The following is a 17,227-nucleotide window of genomic DNA, read 5'->3' on the forward strand; positions in this document are numbered from 1 at the left end:
GGGTCCCCCCTTGACTCCTGGGTGCTCCCCAGGGCTCCTGGGTCCCTCTCTGGACTCTTGGGTGCCCCCCTGGACTCTTGGGTGCCCCCTGGACTCCTGGGTGCCCCCCTGGGCTCCTGGGTCCCTCTCCAGACTCTTGGGTGCCCCCCTGGGCTCCTGGGTCCCCCCATGGACTCCTGGGTCTCTCTCTGGACTCCTGGGTGCCCCCCTGGACTCCTGGGTGCCCCACAGGGCTCTTGGGTGCCACCCTGGGCTCCTGGGTGCCCCCCTGGATCCCTGGGTCCCCCCCTGGGCTCCTGGGTGCTCCCCTGGGCTCCTGGGTCCCTCTCTGGACTCTTGGGTGCCCCCCTGGACTCCTGGGTGCCCCCCTGGGCTCCTGGGTCCCTCTCCAGGCTCCTGGGTGCCCTCCTGGACTCTTGGGTGCCCCCTGGATCCCTGGGTGCCCCCCTTGACTCCTGGGTCCCCCCCCTGGCTCCTGGGTGCCCCCCTGGGCTCCTGGGTGACCCCTGGGCTCCTGGGTCCCTCTCTGGACTCCTGGGTGCCCCCCTGGAATCCTGGGTGCCCCCCGGGGCTCCTGGGTGCCACCCGTGGCTCCTGGGTGCCCCCCTGGATCCCTGGGTCCCTCTCTGGACTCTTGGGTGCCCCCCTGGACTCCTGGGTGCCCCCCTTGACTTCTGGGTGCTCCTGTGGGCTCCTGGGTCCCTCTCCGGACTCTTGGGTGCCCCTCTGGATCCCTGGGTCCCCCCGTGGCTCCTGGGTGCTCCCCTGGACTCCTGGGTCCCTCTCTGGACTCCTGGGTCCCTCTCTGGACTCTTGGGTGCCCCTCTGGATCCCTGGGTCCCCCCGTGGCTCCTGGGTGCTCCCCTGGACTCCTGGGTCCCTCTCTGGACTCCTGGGTCCCTCTCTGGACTCTTGGGTGCCACTCTGGATCCCTGGGTCCCCCCCATGGCTCCTGGGTGCCCCCGTGGCTCCTGGGTCCCTCTCCGGACTCCTGGGTGCCCCCCTGGATCCCTGGGTGCCCCCCTTGACTCCTGGGTGCTCCCCTGGGCTCCTGGGTGACCCCATGGACTCCTGGGTCTCTCTCTGGACTCCTGGGTGCCCCCCTGGACTCCTGGGTGCCCAACAGGGCTCTTGGGTGCCACCCTGGGCTCCTGGGTGCCCCCCTGGATCCCTGGGTCCCCCTGTGGCTCCTGGGTGCCCCCCTGGACTCCTGGGTGCCACCCTTCACTCCTGGGTGCTCCTGTGGGCTCCTGGGTCCCTCTCCGGACTCTTGGGTGCCCCCCTGGATTTCTGGGTGCCCCCCTGGATCCCTGGGTCCCCCTGTGGCTCCTGGGTGCCCCCCTGGACTCCTGGGTGCCACCCTTCACTCCTGGGTGCTCCTGTGGGCTCCTGGGTCCCTCTCCGGACTCTTGGGTGCCCCCCTGGATTTCTGGGTGCCTCCCTGGGCTCCTGGGTGCCCCCCTTGACTCCTGGGTGCCCCCCTGGATTCCTGGGTCCCTCTCTTGACTCCTGGGTGCCCCCTGGATCCCTGGGTGACCCCCTGGACTCCTGGATCTCTCTCTGGACTCTTGGGTGCCACCCTGGATCCTTGGGTCCCCCCCATGGCTCCTGGGTGCCCCCATGGCTCCTGGGTCCCTCTCTGGACTCCTGGGTGCCCCCCCTGGGCTCTGGGGTCCCTCCCCGGACCCCCGGGTGCCCCCCCGGACCCCCGGGGTGCGGGGTACCTGCTGGGCGAGGCGGACGGCGTCGCTGGCCAGGCGGGCGCGGAGCTCGGGGTGCAGGCGGGCGGCCGGGGCGATTTCCACCACCTTTTGGTGGCGGCGTTGGATGGAGCAATCCCGCTCGTAGAGGTGGACGACGTTCCCGTGCTGGTCCCCTGGGAAGGGCGGCGGGGTCAGAACGGGGGGGGGGCCGCGCACCCCAAAAAGGGACCCAGGCCTCCGGGTGCCCTCACCCCCCCCCCCCACTGAGGGTCCCCGGGGCACCCAGGGGGTCCAGGGGGGCACCCAGGGGTCCAGAGAGGGACCCAGGAGCCACAGGGGCACCCAGGAGCCATGGGGGGGACCCAGGTGTCTGCGCACCCCAAAAAGGGACCCAGGCATCCGGACACCCCCATCCTCCCTCCCATTAACTCCTGCCCCCAGCCCCCCCAAACCCAACTGGGCCCCCCCAAATCTCTCCCCCCCCCAGCCCCCCCGAAACCCTCAGACCCCCAAAATCTCCCAACTGCCCCCAAACCCCCTTGAGGTGCCCTAGGAGGAGCTGGGGACCCCCTCAAACCCATGAGGGCCCCCTGATCTCCAGGGTCCCCCCAAAGCCCCCAGAGACCCCCCCAAAAGCCTCAGGGTCCCCCCAAATCCCCCAGAGCCCCCCCCAAAGCCCCCAGAGACCCCCCCAAAAGCCTCAGAGTCCCCCCCAAAAGCCCTCATAGACCCCACCAAAAAGCCTCAGGGTCCCCCCAAAGCCCCCAGAGACCCCCCCAAAAGCCTCAGGGTCCCCCCAAATCCCCCAGAGCCCCCCCCAAAGCCCCCAGAGACCCCCCCAAAAGCCTCAGAGTCCCCCCCAAAAGCCCTCATAGACCCCACCAAAAAGCCTCAGGGTCCCCCCAAAGCCCCCAGAGACCCCCCAAAAAGCCTCAGGGTCCCCCCAAAGCCCCCAGAGAATCCCCAAAAGCCCTCATAGACCCCCCAAAAAGCCTCAGGGACCCCCTAAAACCTCCAAAGACCCCCCCAAAGCCCCCAGATTCCCCCCCAAAAGGCCCCAGATTCCCCCCAAAAAAGCCTCAGGGTCCCCCCAAAGCCCCCAGAGACCCCCCCAAAGCCCCCATATTCCCCCCCCAAAAGCCTCAGGGTCCCCCCAAAGCCCCCAGAGACCCCCCCAAAGCCCCCAGATTCCCCCCCAAAAGCCTCAGGGTCCCCCCAAAGCCCTCACAGACCCCTCTGAAAGCCTCAGAGTCCCCCCAAAGCCCCCAAAGAATCCCCAAAAGCCCCCAGATTCCCCCCAAAAAAGCCTCAGGGTCCCCCCAAATCCCCCAGAGACCCCCCCAAAGCCCTCAGAGACCCCCCCAAAAGCCTCAGAGTCCCCCCAAAGCCCCCAGAGACCCCCAAAAGCCCTCATAGACCCCCCCAAAAAGCCTCAGGGTCCCCCCAAAGCCCCCAGAGACACGCCCAAAGCCCCCAGATTCCCCCCCAAAAGCCTCAGGGTCCCCCCCAAATCCCCCAGAGACCCCCCCAAAAGCCTCAGGGTCCCCCCAAATCCCCCAAAGACCCCCCCAAATCCCCCAGAGCCCCCCCCAAAGCCCCCAGATTCCCCCCCAAAAGCCTCAGGGTCCCCCCAAATCCCCCAGAGACCCCCCCAAAGCCCCCAGAGACCCCCCCAAATCCCCCAGAGACCCCCCCAAAAGCCTCAGGGTCCCCCCAGAGACCCCCCCGAAGCCCCCCGCGCCGTACCCAGGATCTGGACCTCGATGTGCCGCGGGCGCTCGATGAATTTCTCCACGAAAAGGGCGCCGTTGCCGAAAGCGGCCAAAGCCTCCGAGGTGGCGCGGGGAAAAGCTCTCCTCCAGCTCCTGCGGACGCCCGGACGCCTGGGTCCCCCCGGACCCCTGGGTCCCCCCCCACCCACTCGGGTCCCCCCCACCCGCTTGGGTCCCCCCCACCCGCTCGGGTCCCCTCCCGGAGGCCTGGATCCCATCAGGATGCCTGGATCCCACCCAGAGGCCTGGGTCCCCCCCCCACCCACTTGGGTTCCTGGGGGAATTGGGGGTCCCAAGGGTTTGGGGGTCCTGGGTGCCAGGGTCCCATGGCAGGGGGTGTCTTGGGGTGGGGGTCCCAAGGATTTGGGGGTCCTGGGTGCCTGGGTCCCATGGCAGAGGGGGTCCTGGGGTGGGGGTCCCAAGGATTTGGGGTGCCTAGGTCCCATGGCAGGGGGGTCTTGGGGTGGGGGTCCCAAGGATTTGGGGTGCCTAGGTCCCATGGCAGGGGGGTCCTGGGGTGGGGGTCCCAAGGATTTGGGGGTCCGGGGTGCCTGGGTCCCATGGCAGGGGGGTGTCTTGGGGTGGGGGTCCCAAGGATTTGGGGGTCCTGGGTGCCTGGGTCCCATGGCAGAGGGGGTCCTGGGGTGGGGGTCCCAAGGATTTGGGGTGCCTAGGTCCCATGGCAGGGGGGTCTTGGGGTGGGGGTCCCAAGGATTTGGGGTGCCTAGGTCCCATGGCAGGGGGGTCCTGGGGTGGGGGTCCCAAGGATTTGGGGGTCCGGGGTGCCTGGGTCCCATGGCAGGGGGGTCTTGGGGTGGGGGTCCCAAGGATTTGGGGTGCCTGGGTCCCATGGCAGGGGGGGTCCCAAGGATTTGGGGGTCCTGGGTGCCAGGGTCCCATGGCAGGGGGGTCTTGGGGGGAGTCCCAAGGATTTGGGGGTCCTGGGTGCCTGGGTCCCATGGCAGGGGGGGTCCTGGGGTGGGGGTCCCAGGGATTTGGGGGTCCTGGGTGCCTGGGTCCCGTGGCAGGGGGGTCCCAGGGATTTGGGGGTCCCGGATGCTGGGGTCCCATGGCAGGGGGGGTCCTGGGGTGGGGGTCCCAGGGATTTGGGGGTCCTGGGTGCCAGGGTCCCATGGCAGGGGGGGTCCCCCGTACCTGGGGGGAGCGGACCACCCGCATGCCGCGGCCGCCGCCGCCGTGAGCCGCCTTGAAGATGATGGGGAAGCCGACCCGGTGGGCGAACTCCTGCGCCTCCGACAGCGCCGACACCGGCGCCGGCGTCCCCGGCACCACCGGCACTCCTGGGGTGGGGGGGGTGCCATCAGTGCCGGTGTTGGGGACCCCCGCCCCAGCAACCCCCAAACCCATTTAACCCCATCGCCCTCCCCTGGCACCCATAGCCCCCCCATAACCCCCAACAACCCCATAGCCCCCCCATAGCCTCCTGCAGCCCCCCAAAACCCCATAGCCTCCTGTAGCCCCCCAAAAACCCCCTAGGCCCCCATAGCCTCCTGCAGCCCCCCAAAAATCCCATAGCCCCCCCATAGCCTTCCGTAGCCTCCCAAAACCCCATAGCCCCCCCATAGCCTCCTGTAGCCCCCCAAAACCCCATAGCCCCCCCATAGACTCCTGTAGCCCCTCCAAAACCCCATAGGCCCCCCCATAGCCTCCTGTAGCCCCCCAACAAGCCCATAGGCCCCCATAGCCTCCTGCAGCCCCCCAAAAACCCCATAGCCCCCCCATAGCCTCCTGTAGCCCCCCAAAACCCCATAGCCCCCCCATAGACTCCTGTAGCCCCTCCAAAACCCCATAGCCCCCCCATAGACTCCTGCAGCCCCCCAACAACCCCATAGGCCCCCATAGCCTCCTGCAGCCCCCCAAAAACCCCATAGCCCCCCCATAGCCTCCTGTAGCCCCTCCAAAACCCCATAGCCCCCCCATAGCCTCCTGCAGCCCCCCAAAACCCCATAGGCCCCCCATAGTCTCCTGCAGCCCCTCAAAAAACCTATAGCCCCCCCATAGCCTTCCATAGCCTCCCCAAAACCCTATAGGCCTCATAACCCCCCCAAATAACCCCATAAGCACCCCATAACCCCCCAAATATCCCCATAACTCCCCCATAGCCCCCCCAAATAACCCCCAAACAACCCCATAACTCCCCCATACCCCCCATAACCCCCCCAAATAACCCCATAACCCCCCAAATAACCCGATAACCCCCCATAGCCCCCCCAAATAACCCCGTAACCCCCCATAACCCCCCCAAATAACCCCGTAAGTACCCCATAACCCCCCCAAATAACCCCATAAGCCCCCCATAGCCCCCCCAAATAACCCCATAACTCCCCCATAGCCCCCATAACCCCCCAAATGACCCCATAACCCCCCCATAACCCCCCCAAATAACCCCATAACCCCCATAGCCCCCCCAAATAACCCCATAACTCCCCCATAGCCCCCCCAAATAACCCCATAAGCCCCCATAGCCCCCCCAAATAACCCCATAACTCCCCCATAGCCCCCATAACCCCCCAAATGACCCCATAACCCCCCCATAACCCCCCAAATAACCCCATAACCCCCATAGCCCCCCCAAATAACCCCATAAGCCCCCCCCCAGCCCCCCCAACGCCCCCCACCGGCAGCGATGGCGATGCCGCGAGCCTCCACTTTATCCCCCATCTTGCGGACGACGGCGGGGGGGGGGCCCCACGAACCGGACCCCCGCGTCCAGGCAGGCCTGGGCGAAGTCGGCTCGCTCCGAGAGGAATCCGTATCCCGGGTGGATGGCGTCCACGCCGTTCTCCTGGGGGGGGAACCCAGGGGTCCGGGGGGGTTGTGTGACCCCCAGACCCCCAAGCATCTGGCTGGCCCCATCTCCAGGGGACCCAGATGACCCCCCTATAGGGGACCCAGCCCCATAGGGTCCCCAATCACGCCCCCCATAGGCTCCCCAGTCATCCCCCCTATAGGATCCCCAGTCATAGCCCCCAAGAGAACCCAGGCACACCCCTATAGGGGACCCAGGCAAGCCCCTATAGGGGACCCTGGCACGCCCCTATAGGGGACCCAGGCGTTCCCCATCCCATGGGACCCCAGCACACCCCCATAGGGGACCCCAGCACGCCCCTATAGGGGACCCAGGCGTTCCCCATCCCATGGGACCCCGGCACACCCCCATAGGGGACCCCAGCACACCCCTATAGGGGACCCAGGCATTCCCCATCCCATGGGACCCCGGCACACCCCCATAGGGGACCCCAGCACGCCCCTATAGGGGACCCAGGCATTCCCCATCCCATGGGACCCCAGCACACCCCCATAGGGGACCCCAGCACACCCCTATAGGGGACCCAGGCGTTCCCCATCCCATGGGACCCCGGCACACCCCCATAGGGGACCCCAGCACGCCCCTATAAGGGACACAGGCGTTCCCCATCCCATGGGACCCCTGCAAACCCCCATAGGGGACCCACACAAGCCCCTATAGGGGACCCAGGCGTTCCCCATCCCATGGGACCCCAGCACACCCCCATAGGGGACCCCGGCACACCCCTATAGGGGACCCAGGCATTCCCCATCCCATGGGACCCCGGCACACCCCTATAGGGGACCCCAGCACACCCCTATAGGGGACCCAGGCATTCCCCATCCCATGGGACCCCGGCACACCCCCATAGGGGACCCCAGCACGCCCCTATAGGGGACCCAGGCGTTCCCCATCCCATGGGACCCCAGCACACCCCCATAGGGGACCCCAGCACGCCCCTATAGGGGACACAGGCGTTCCCCATCCCATGGGACCCCAGCACGCCCCCATAGGGGACCCCAGCACGCCCCTATAGGGGACACAGGCGTTCCCCATCCCATGGGACCCCAGCACACCCCCATAGGGGACCCAGGCGTTCCCCATCCCATGGGACCCCAGCACACCCCCATAGGGGACCCACACAAGCCCCTATAGGGGACCCAGGCGTTCCCCATCCCATGGGACCCCAGCACACCCCCATAGGGGACCCTGGCACACCCCTATAGGGGACCCAGGCGTTCCCCATCCCATGGGACCCCAGCACACCCCCATAGGGGACCCTGGCACACCCCTATAGGGGACCCAGGCGTTCCCCATCCCATGGGACCCCCGGCACACCCCCATAGGGGACCCTGGCACACCCCTATAGGGGACCCAGGCGTTCCCCATCCCATGGGACCCCAGCACACCCCCATAGGGGACCCCAGCACGCCCCTATAGGGGACACAGGCGTTCCCCATCCCATGGGACCCCAGCACGCCCCCATAGGGGACCCCAGCACGCCCCTATAGGGGACACAGGCGTTCCCCATCCCATGGGACCCCAGCACGCCCCCATAGGGGACCCCAGCACACCCCCATAGGGGACCCAGGCATTCCCCATCCCATGGGACCCCAGCACACCCCCATAGGGGACCCCAGCACGCCCCTATAGGGGACCCAGGCATTCCCCATCCCATGGGACCCCAGCACACCCCCATAGGGGACCCCAGCACACCCCCATAGGGGACCCAGGCATTCCCCATCCCATGGGACCCCAGCACACCCCCATAGGGGACCCCAGCACACCCCTATAGGGGACCCAGGCGTTCCCCATCCCATGGGACCCCAGCACGCCCCTATAGGGGACCCACACAAGCCCCTATAGGGGACCCAGGCGTTCCCCATCCCATGGGACCCCAGCACACCCCCATAGGGGACCCACACAAGCCCCTATAGGGGACCCAGGCGTTCCCCATCCCATGGGACCCCAGCACGCCCCCATAGGGGACCCCAGCACGCCCCTATAGGGGACCCAGGTGTTCCCCATCCCATGGGACCCCAGCACACCCCCATAGGGGACCCCAGCACACCCCTATAGGGGACCCCGGCACGCCCCTATAGGGGACCCAGGTGTTCCCCATCCCATGGGACCCCAGCACACCCCCATAGGGGACCCTGGCACACCCCTATAGGGGACCCAGGCGTTCCCCATCCCATGGGACCCCAGCACGCCCCCATAGGGGACCCCAGCACGCCCCTATAGGGGACCCCAGCACGCCCCCATAGGGGACCCTGGCACACCCCTATAGGGGACCCAGGCGTTCCCCATCCCATGGGACCCCAGCACACCCCCATAGGGGACCCCAGCACACCCCTATAGGGGACCCAGGTGTTCCCCATCCCATGGGACCCCAGCACACCCCCATAGGGGACCCTGGCACACCCCTATAGGGGACCCAGGCGTTCCCCATCCCATGGGACCCCAGCACACCCCCATAGGGGACCCCAGCACGCCCCTATAGGGGACCCAGGCGTTCCCCATCCCATGGGACCCCAGCACACCCCCATAGGGGACCCCAGCACGCCCCTATAGGGGACCCCGGCACGCCCCCATAGGGGACGCGCCGCAGGGCGCACCTGGGCGACGCGGATGATGTCGGGGATGTGGAGGTAGGCCTGGACGGGGGGCAGCCCCCGCCCCACCAGGTAGGCCTCGTCCGCCTTCTGCCGGTGCATCTGCCCCGTGTCCTGCTCCGAGTACACGGCCACCGTCCGGATCCCCAGCTCCGTGCACGCCCGGAACACCCGGATGGCGATCTCGCCTGGGGGGGACACAGGGACATGGGGACACCTTGGGGACACCCCGTCCCGCTGGGGACATGGGGATGGGGACACCCTGGGGACATCCCCATTGGGAAGGGGACACGGCCACCGTCCGGATCCCCAGCTCCGTGCACGCCCGGAACACCCGGATGGCGATCTCGCCTGGGGGGGACACGGGGACATGGGGACACCTTGGGGACACCCCGTCCCGCTGGGGACATGGGGATGGGGACACCCTGGGGACATCCCCGCTGGGAGGGGGACACGGCCACCGTCCGGATCCCCAGCTCCGTGCACGCCCGGAACACCCGGATGGCGATCTCGCCTGGGGGGGACACGGGGACATGGGGACACCTTGGGGACACCCCGTCCTGCTGGGGACATGGGGATGGGGACACCCTGGGGACATCCCCGTTGGGAAGGGGACACGGCCACCGTCCGGATCCCCAGCTCCGTGCACACCTGAAGGACCCGGATGGCGATGTCACCTTGGGGGGGGGACACAGGGACATGGGGACATGGGGACACCTTGGGGACACCCCGTCCCGCTGGGGACATGGGGATGGGGACACCCTGGGGACATCCCCGTTGGGAAGGGGACACGGCCACCGTCCGGATCCCCAGCTCCGTGCACGCCCGGAACACCCGGATGGCGATGTCACCTTGGGGGGGGACACAGGGACACCTTGGGGACACCCCGTCCCGCTGGGGACATGGGGATGGGGACACCCTGGGGACATCCCCGCTGGGAGGGGGACACAGCCACCGTCCGGATCCCCAGCTCCGTGCACGCCCGGAACACCCGGATGGCGATGTCACCTTGGGGGGGACATGGGGACAGGGACACGGGGACACCTTGGGGACACCCCGTCCCGCTGGGGACATGGGGATGGGGACACCCTGGGGACATCCCCGCTGGGAGGGGGACACGGCCACCGTCCGGATCCCCAGCTCCGTGCACGCCCGGAACACCCGGATGGCGATCTCGCCTGGGGGGGACACGGGGACATGGGGACACCTTGGGGACACCCCGTCCCGCTGGGGACATGGGGATGGGGACACCCTGGGGACATCCCCGTTGGGAAGGGGACACGGCCACCGTCCGGATCCCCAGCTCCGTGCACGCCCGGAACACCCGGATGGCGATGTCACCTTGGGGGGGACACAGGGACATGGGGACACCTTGGGGACACCCCGTCCCGCTGGGGACATGGGGATGGGGACACCCTGGGGACATCCCCGCTGGGAGGGGGACACGGCCACCGTCCGGATCCCCAGCTCCGTGCACGCCCGGAACACCCGGATGGCGATGTCACCTTGGGGGGGGGACACAGGGACACCTTGGGGACACCCCGTCCCGCTGGGGACATGGGGATGGGGACACCCTGGGGACATCCCCGTTGGGAAGGGGACACGGCCACCGTCCGGATCCCCAGCTCCGTGCACACCTGAAGGACCCGGATGGCGATGTCACCTTGGGGGGGGGGACACAGGGACATGGGGACATGGGGACACCTTGGGGATGCCCTGTCCTGCTGGGGACATGGGGATGGGGACACCCTGGGGACATCCCCGCTGGGAGGGGGACATGGCCACCATCCGGATCCCCAGCTCCGTGCACACCTGAAGGACCCGGATGGCGATGTCACCTTGGGGGGGGACACAGGGACATGGGGACAGGGACATGGGGACACCCTGGCTGGGGGGGGGGGACATGGGGATGGGGACACCCTGGCTGGGAGGGGGACATGGGGACATGGGACACCCCATGGGGACACTCCATGGGGACAGCCTGGGGGGGGCCCAGGGGACAAGGGGGGACCCAGGGGACAAAGCGGGGGGGACACAATGGGGCTGGGGGTGGCCCCAGGGCACCCAGGGGACAAGGGGGCCACCAGGGGATAGGGGGTGGCCCCAGGGGACAGGGGGTGGCCCCAGGGCCCCCAGGGGACAAGGGGGGCCCCAGGGGACAGGGGGTGGCCCCAGGGGATGGGGGGGTCCCCAGGGCACCCAGGGGACAAGGGGGCCACCAGGCGACAGGGGGTGGCCCCAGGGGACAGGGGGTGGCCCCAGGGCACCCAGGGGACAAGGGGGCCACCAGGGGATAAGGGGTGGCCCCAGGGGATGGGGGGGTCCCCAGGGCACCCAGGGGACATGGGGGGGACAATGGGGCTGTGGGTGGCCCCCGGGCACCCAGGGGACAAGGGGGCCACCAGGGGACACGGGGGTGGCCACAGGGGACAGGGGGTGGCCCCAGGGGACAGGGGGTGGCCCCCAGGGAACAGGGGGGTCCCCAGGGCACCCAGGGGACAGGAGGGAGGACAATGGGGCTGGGGGTGGCCCCAGGGCCCCCAGGGGACAAGGGGGCCACCAGGGGACGTGGGGGTGGCCCCCAGGGGACAGGGGGTGGCCCCAGGGCACCCAGGGGACATGGGGGGGACAATGGGGCTGTGGGTGGCCCCCGGGCACCCAGGGGACAAGGGGGCCACCAGGCGACAGGGGGTGGCCCCAGGGGACAGGGGGTGGCCCCCAGGGGATGGGGGGGTCCCCAGGGCACCCAGGGGACAGGAGGGGGGACAATGGGGCTGGGGGTGGCCCCAGGGCACCCAGGGGACAAGGGGGCCACCAGGGGGACACGGGGGTGGCCACAGCGGACAGGGGGGTGGCCCCAGGGCCCCCCAGGGGACAAGGGGGGCCCCAGGGGACAGGGGGTGGCCCCCAGGGGATGGGGGGGTCCCCAGGGCACCCAGGGGACAAGGGGGGCCCCAGGGGACAGGGGGTGGCCCCCCAGGGGACACGGGGGTGGCCCCAGGGGACGGGGGTGGCCCCCAGGGCCATCACTTACCCCGGTTGGCCACCAGGACCTTGCGGATGGGCTGGTAGCTGACGGGCCGGGTGGTCCCGGGGGACCCCGCAGCAGCCGCACCCCCAGGAGGGCCCGGCCCCCGCGGGGGACGCACAGCTGCAACATCTGGAGGGGACACACAGACCCGGGGGGGGGGGGAGGGGGTGACACGGGGGGGGGGGGGGGGGTGACACGGGGGGGGGGGGTGACACGAGGGGGGGTGTGACACGAGTGGGGGGGGGCGGAGGTCAGCGCAGCAGCCCGCAGCCCCCCCTCAAACCCGCGCCCAGCACAACCCTATACGAGACAGCGGAGAACCCCCCTCCCTTTCCCCTCCCCCCCCCCCTTTCCCAGAAGGGACCCAGGCATCCGGGGCCGCTCACCTTTGCCCCAGTGCCCTTTGACCCCCCCCAAAAACCAACAAAACCCCACCCCTAACCCCTAGAGGGGGCAGCGGAGGCTCTCCCCCTCCCCCCCACCCCCTCCCCCCCCCCCAATTTTCCCAGAAGGGACCCAGGCGCCCGGGCCACCCCCTCCCCCCCCCCCTTTCCCCCAGTGCCCTTTGACCCCCAAACCCTCAGGGAGGGACCCATCCCCCCCCCCTTGCACAACCCCATACGAGACACTGGAGAATCCCCCCCATCCCATAATGCACCTGGATGCCTCCCCCCCCCCCCCCCCATTCATGAGCAGGGGCAGGTTAACGGGGGGGGGGAGGGGGACACGCGTGTCCCACGCACACGCGCGTGCAAACCTGCCTTGCACGAGCCCCCCCTTGCACGAGCGCCTTTGCACAAGGGCCCCTCGTGCATCTCTTGCACGAGCCCCCCTTGCACGAGCCCCCCTTGCACAAGCACCTCTCTTGCACAAGCCCCTCTCTTGCACGAGCCCCCCTCCCACGAGCCCCTCTTGCACAAGCACCTCTTGCACGAGCCCCCCTCACACGAGCCCCTCTCTTGCACGAGCCCCCCTTGCACGAGCCCCGCTCGCACGAGCCCCTCTCTTGCACAAGCACCTCTTGCATGAGCCCCCCTCCCATGAGCCCCCCTTGCACAAGCACCTCTAGCACGAGCCCCGCTCGCACGAGCACCTCTCTTGCACAAGCACCTCTAGCACGAGCCCCCCTCGCACAAGCCTCCTTTGCACAAGCCCCCCTTGCACGAGTGCTTTTTCCATGAGCCCCCTGTGCACAAGCCCCTCTTGCACTAGCACCTCTTGCACGAGCCCCCCTTGCACAAGCCCCCCCTTGCACAAGCACCTTTTCCACGATCCCCTCCCTTCCACGAGCAGCTTTTCCACAAGCAACCCTTGCACAAGCCTCTCTTGCACGAGTACTTCTTCCATGAGCCCCCTTTTGCACGAGCATCTCTTGCACGAGCCCCTCTCCTTCACAAGCCCCCCTTGCACGACCACCTCTTGCACAAGCCCCCTTTCCACGATCCCCTCCCTTGCACAAGCATCTTTTCCACAAGCAATCCTTGCACAAGCCCCCCTTGCACCACCTCTTGCACGACCACCTCTTGCACGAGCCCCTCGCTTGCACGAGCACCTTTTCCACGAGCCCCCCTCGCACGAGCATCTCTTGCACAAGCCTCCCTTGCACGACCTCTTGCACGACCACCTCTTGCACAAGCCCCCCTTCCACGATCCCTTCCCTTGCACAAGCATCTTTTCCACAAGCAACCCTTGCACAAGCCCCCCTTGCATCACCTCTTGCACGACCACCTCTTGCACAACCCCTCTTTCCACAATCCCCTCCCTTGCACAAGCATCTTTTCCACAAGCAACCCTTGCACAACCCCCCCTTGCACGAGCACCTCTTCCACGAGCCCCCCCAAGCCCCTCTTGCACAAGCATCTCTTGCACAAGCCCCCCCCCTTGCACGAGCACCTCTTCCACGAGCCCCCCAAGCCCCTCTTGCACAAGCATCTCTTGCACAAGCCCCCCCTCCCTTGCACGAGCACCTCTTCCACGAGCCCCCCCAAGCCCCTCTTGCACAAGCAGCTCTTGCACAAGCCCCCCTCCCTTGCACGAGCACCTCTTCCACGAGCCCCCCCAGCCCCTCTTGCACAAGCATCTCTTGCACAAGCCCCCCCCTTGCACGAGCACCTCTTCCACGAGCCCCCCTTGCACGAGCACCTCTTCCACGAGCCCCCCCAAGCCCCTCTTGCACAAGCATCTCTTGCACAAGCCCCCCCTCCCTTGCACGAGCACTTCTTCCACGAGCCCCCCCAGGCCCCTCTTGCACAAGCATCTCTTGCACAAGTCCCCCCCTTGCACGAGCACCTCTTCTACGAGCCCCCCCAGCCCCTCTTGCACAAGCATCTCTTGCACAAGCCCCCCCTCCCTTGCACGAGCACCTCTTCCACGAGCCCCCCCAGGCCCCTCTTGCACAAGCATCTCTTGCACAAGCCCCCCTCCCTTGCACGACCACCTCTTCCACGAGCCCCCCTTGCACGACCACCTCTTCCACGAGCCCCCCCAAGCCCCTCTTGCACAAGCATCTCTTGCACAAGCCCCCCCCTTGCACGAGCACCTCTTCCACGAGCCCCCCCCAGCCCCACTTGCACAAGCATCTCTTGCACAAGCCCCCCCTCCCTTGCACGAGCACTTCTTCCACGAGCCCCCCCAGGCCCCTCTTGCACAAGCATCTCTTGCACAAGCCCCCCCTTGCACGAGCACCTCTTCCACGAGCCCCCCCAAGCCCCTCTTGCACAAGCATCTCTTGCACAAGCCCCCCTCCCTTGCACGAGCACCTCTTCCACGAGCCCCCCAAGCCCCTCTTGCACAAGCATCTCTTGCACAAGCCCCCCTCCCTTGCACGAGCACCTCTTCCACGAGCCCCCCTTGCACGAGTACCTCTTCCATGAGCCCCCCCAAGCCCCTCTTGCACAAGCATCTCTTGCACAAGCCCCCCCGCCTTGCACGAGTACCTCTTCCACGAGCGCCCCTCGCACGCCCGTCCCTCGCACGCCCGTCCCTCGCCCGCTCCTTCCCCCCCCCGCCCGCCGACCCGGGCAGGCCGGGACTCGCCGCCCGCCCGCCGGCCCTCGCACGCCCCTCGCACGCCCCTCGCACGCGCCCTCGCACGCCCGGCCCGCGGCTCCCCGCCCCCGTTGTTCGCCGGCCCCGGGGCGGCCGAGTCAATCATTCACCCACGGGGCAAAGTCCATACGGTCCCATACGCCTCCGCCGGGCACCTATGGCCCCATATGGCCTCTGCCGGGCACCTATGGCCCCATATGGCTCCATATGGCCCCATATGGCTCCATATGGCCCCGCGGATGAGCTGCCCAGTGGGGCCGGCAGGGCCAAACTGGGAGCACTGGTCCATACTGGGGCTCTAGGGGGTGGACTGAGTCTATAGGGGCCTGGTCTATAGGGGGTCCCAGGCCCTATAGGGGGTCCCAGGACTTATAGGGGGTCCCAGCCAGTATAGAGGGCTGATGGGGGGGGCGGGGGGCTGATGCAGAGGGGTCTTGGCTCTGTAGGGGACCTGGTCTATAGGGGGTCCCAGGCCCTATAGGGGCTCCCAGGACTTATAGGGGGTCCCAGCCAGTATAGAGGGCTGATGGGGGGGGGGGGGGGGCTAGAGCAGAGGGGTCTCGGCTCTATAGGGGACCTGGTCTATAGGGGCTCCCAGGGCTTATAGGAGACTCCAGCCCCTATAGAGGGCTGGTGAGGGACTGCAAACCACTTTTGGTCCCTATAGGGGGATCGAGTCTGTAGGAGCCTGGTCTATAGGGGCCCTATAGGGGCTCCCGGGCCTTATGGAAAACCTCAGGCCCTATAGAAGGCTGATGGGGGGGCTTATGCAGAGGGGTATTGGCCACTATAGGGGGACCAAGTCTATAGACGCCTGGTCTATAGGGGGTCCCAGGTCCTATAGGGGGTGCCAGGCCCTATAGGGGGCTGACAGGGGGCCTCATGCAGAGAGGTCTCGGTCCCTATAGGGGGGGCCTGGTCTATAGGGGGTCCCAGACCCTATAGGGGGGCTGGGATCCCGGGGGGAGGGCGCAGACACCCCGGAGGGGGTCCCCTATGGCCTGGGACGTATGGGGGGGGCGGTCACGTGGGTCCCGGCCCCTATAGGGGACCCCGGGCTACGGGGGGGGGTGGGGTGTCACGTGTGTCCCGGTCCCTATAGCGGCGGGGGGGGGAGGTCACGTGTGTCAGGACATATAGAGGAGGGGGCGGGTCACGTGGGCCCTGGGTCACGTGGGCCCCGGTGTCGCCCGTCGCCCCCCCCCCCCCCCCAACTCACCGCTCCGCGACCGCGATCGCCGCTTCCCCCCCCGCGTCCCGGCCGGCCCCGCTAGCCCCGCCCCCCCCGCCCTCTTATTGGCCGCCCGTCGCCCCGCCCCCTTTCCCGCCGCTCCCCGCCCCTCTACCGGAGGCCGGCGGGGAACGGCAGCTCCTCATTGGCCCGCCCGCCTCCGCTCTCCCTTCGCTATTGGCGGAGGAGGCTGCCACTCCCACCCGTCAGCCCCCGCCCCTTCGGTGGGCGGGGCGTAGCGACCTCACGGCGGCGCCGCGGGCGCTGATTGGCCCGGAGGGGGCGGGGCCACTGAAAAAGGGGGGGGCGGGGCCACGTGACCCCGGGCGGGCGGGCACACGTGACCACAACAGCCCTTCGCCTATAGCCCCGCCCCTATAGGGGTGACCTGCGCGTGCCGGCGCCTATAGGGTGCTGACCCCTCCGGCCTCCCCCCCCCCCCCGCCATAGGGGACGCCCTATAGAGGCCGTCAGGCCGCGCCCTTCCCTATAGGGAGCTTTCTATAGGCCCCCTGCCTGCTTTAGGGGTCATTCTATAGCCCCCGGCCCCTATAGAGAGCACTCGGCAGCCCGGTTTGACCCACGCGGGGCCATAAAGCCCCTCCAAGAGCATCCTATAGGACCCCCGACCCTTATAGGGGACGTCGTAGGGCACCGTCTGACCTCTAGGCCTCACCCCTATAGCACTCTATAGGCCCCCACCCCCTTTAGGGGACACCCTATGGTCCTACACACCCTATAGGGGATCCTATGAATGGAGTGACACAGTGCGGGCCCCCCCCCCATACGCTCCTCCCCCCTATAGGATGGCGCTGCTCGGAGGGCGGCAGGGTCGCTCCATACGCTATAGGGGGGAGGAGCCTACAGGGTGTTTCCCTATAGGGGACCCCCCATAGCCCCCCGCCCCCTATAGACAGCCGTATAGCGGCGGAAAAGCCCGGACTACAACTCCCATCACGCACCGCGCGGGGGAAGGCGCACCGTGCGCATGCGCGCCGTGCGCACAAACGGGCGGGGC

At 68.3% G+C, this 17,227-nt stretch overlaps 1 protein-coding gene across 1 annotated transcript in view; it reads right to left on the reverse strand.

Annotated features, from left to right (window-relative positions):
• LOC309604216 (pyruvate carboxylase, mitochondrial-like) overlaps positions 1–16,320 on the reverse strand; it is a gene marked incomplete at both ends in the record, with an annotated part of 37,859 nt that extends 21,539 nt beyond the window's left edge. Inside the window, 9 exon segments of the mRNA XM_082339151.1 lie at positions 1,725–1,876; positions 3,450–3,546; positions 3,548–3,568; positions 4,631–4,776; positions 6,115–6,169; positions 6,171–6,281; positions 8,903–9,087; positions 11,934–12,059; positions 16,198–16,320. Of these exon segments, the coding sequence (XP_082195277.1) occupies positions 1,725–1,876; positions 3,450–3,546; positions 3,548–3,568; positions 4,631–4,776; positions 6,115–6,169; positions 6,171–6,281; positions 8,903–9,087; positions 11,934–12,059; positions 16,198–16,320 (1,016 nt within the window).
• Positions 16,321–17,227: the final 907 nt, after the last annotated feature.

This window comes from Platalea leucorodia, assembly GCF_965183815.1.
Source record: "Platalea leucorodia genome assembly, contig: HAP1_HAP1_SCAFFOLD_472, whole genome shotgun sequence".
Lineage (NCBI taxonomy): Eukaryota > Metazoa > Chordata > Aves > Pelecaniformes > Threskiornithidae > Platalea > Platalea leucorodia.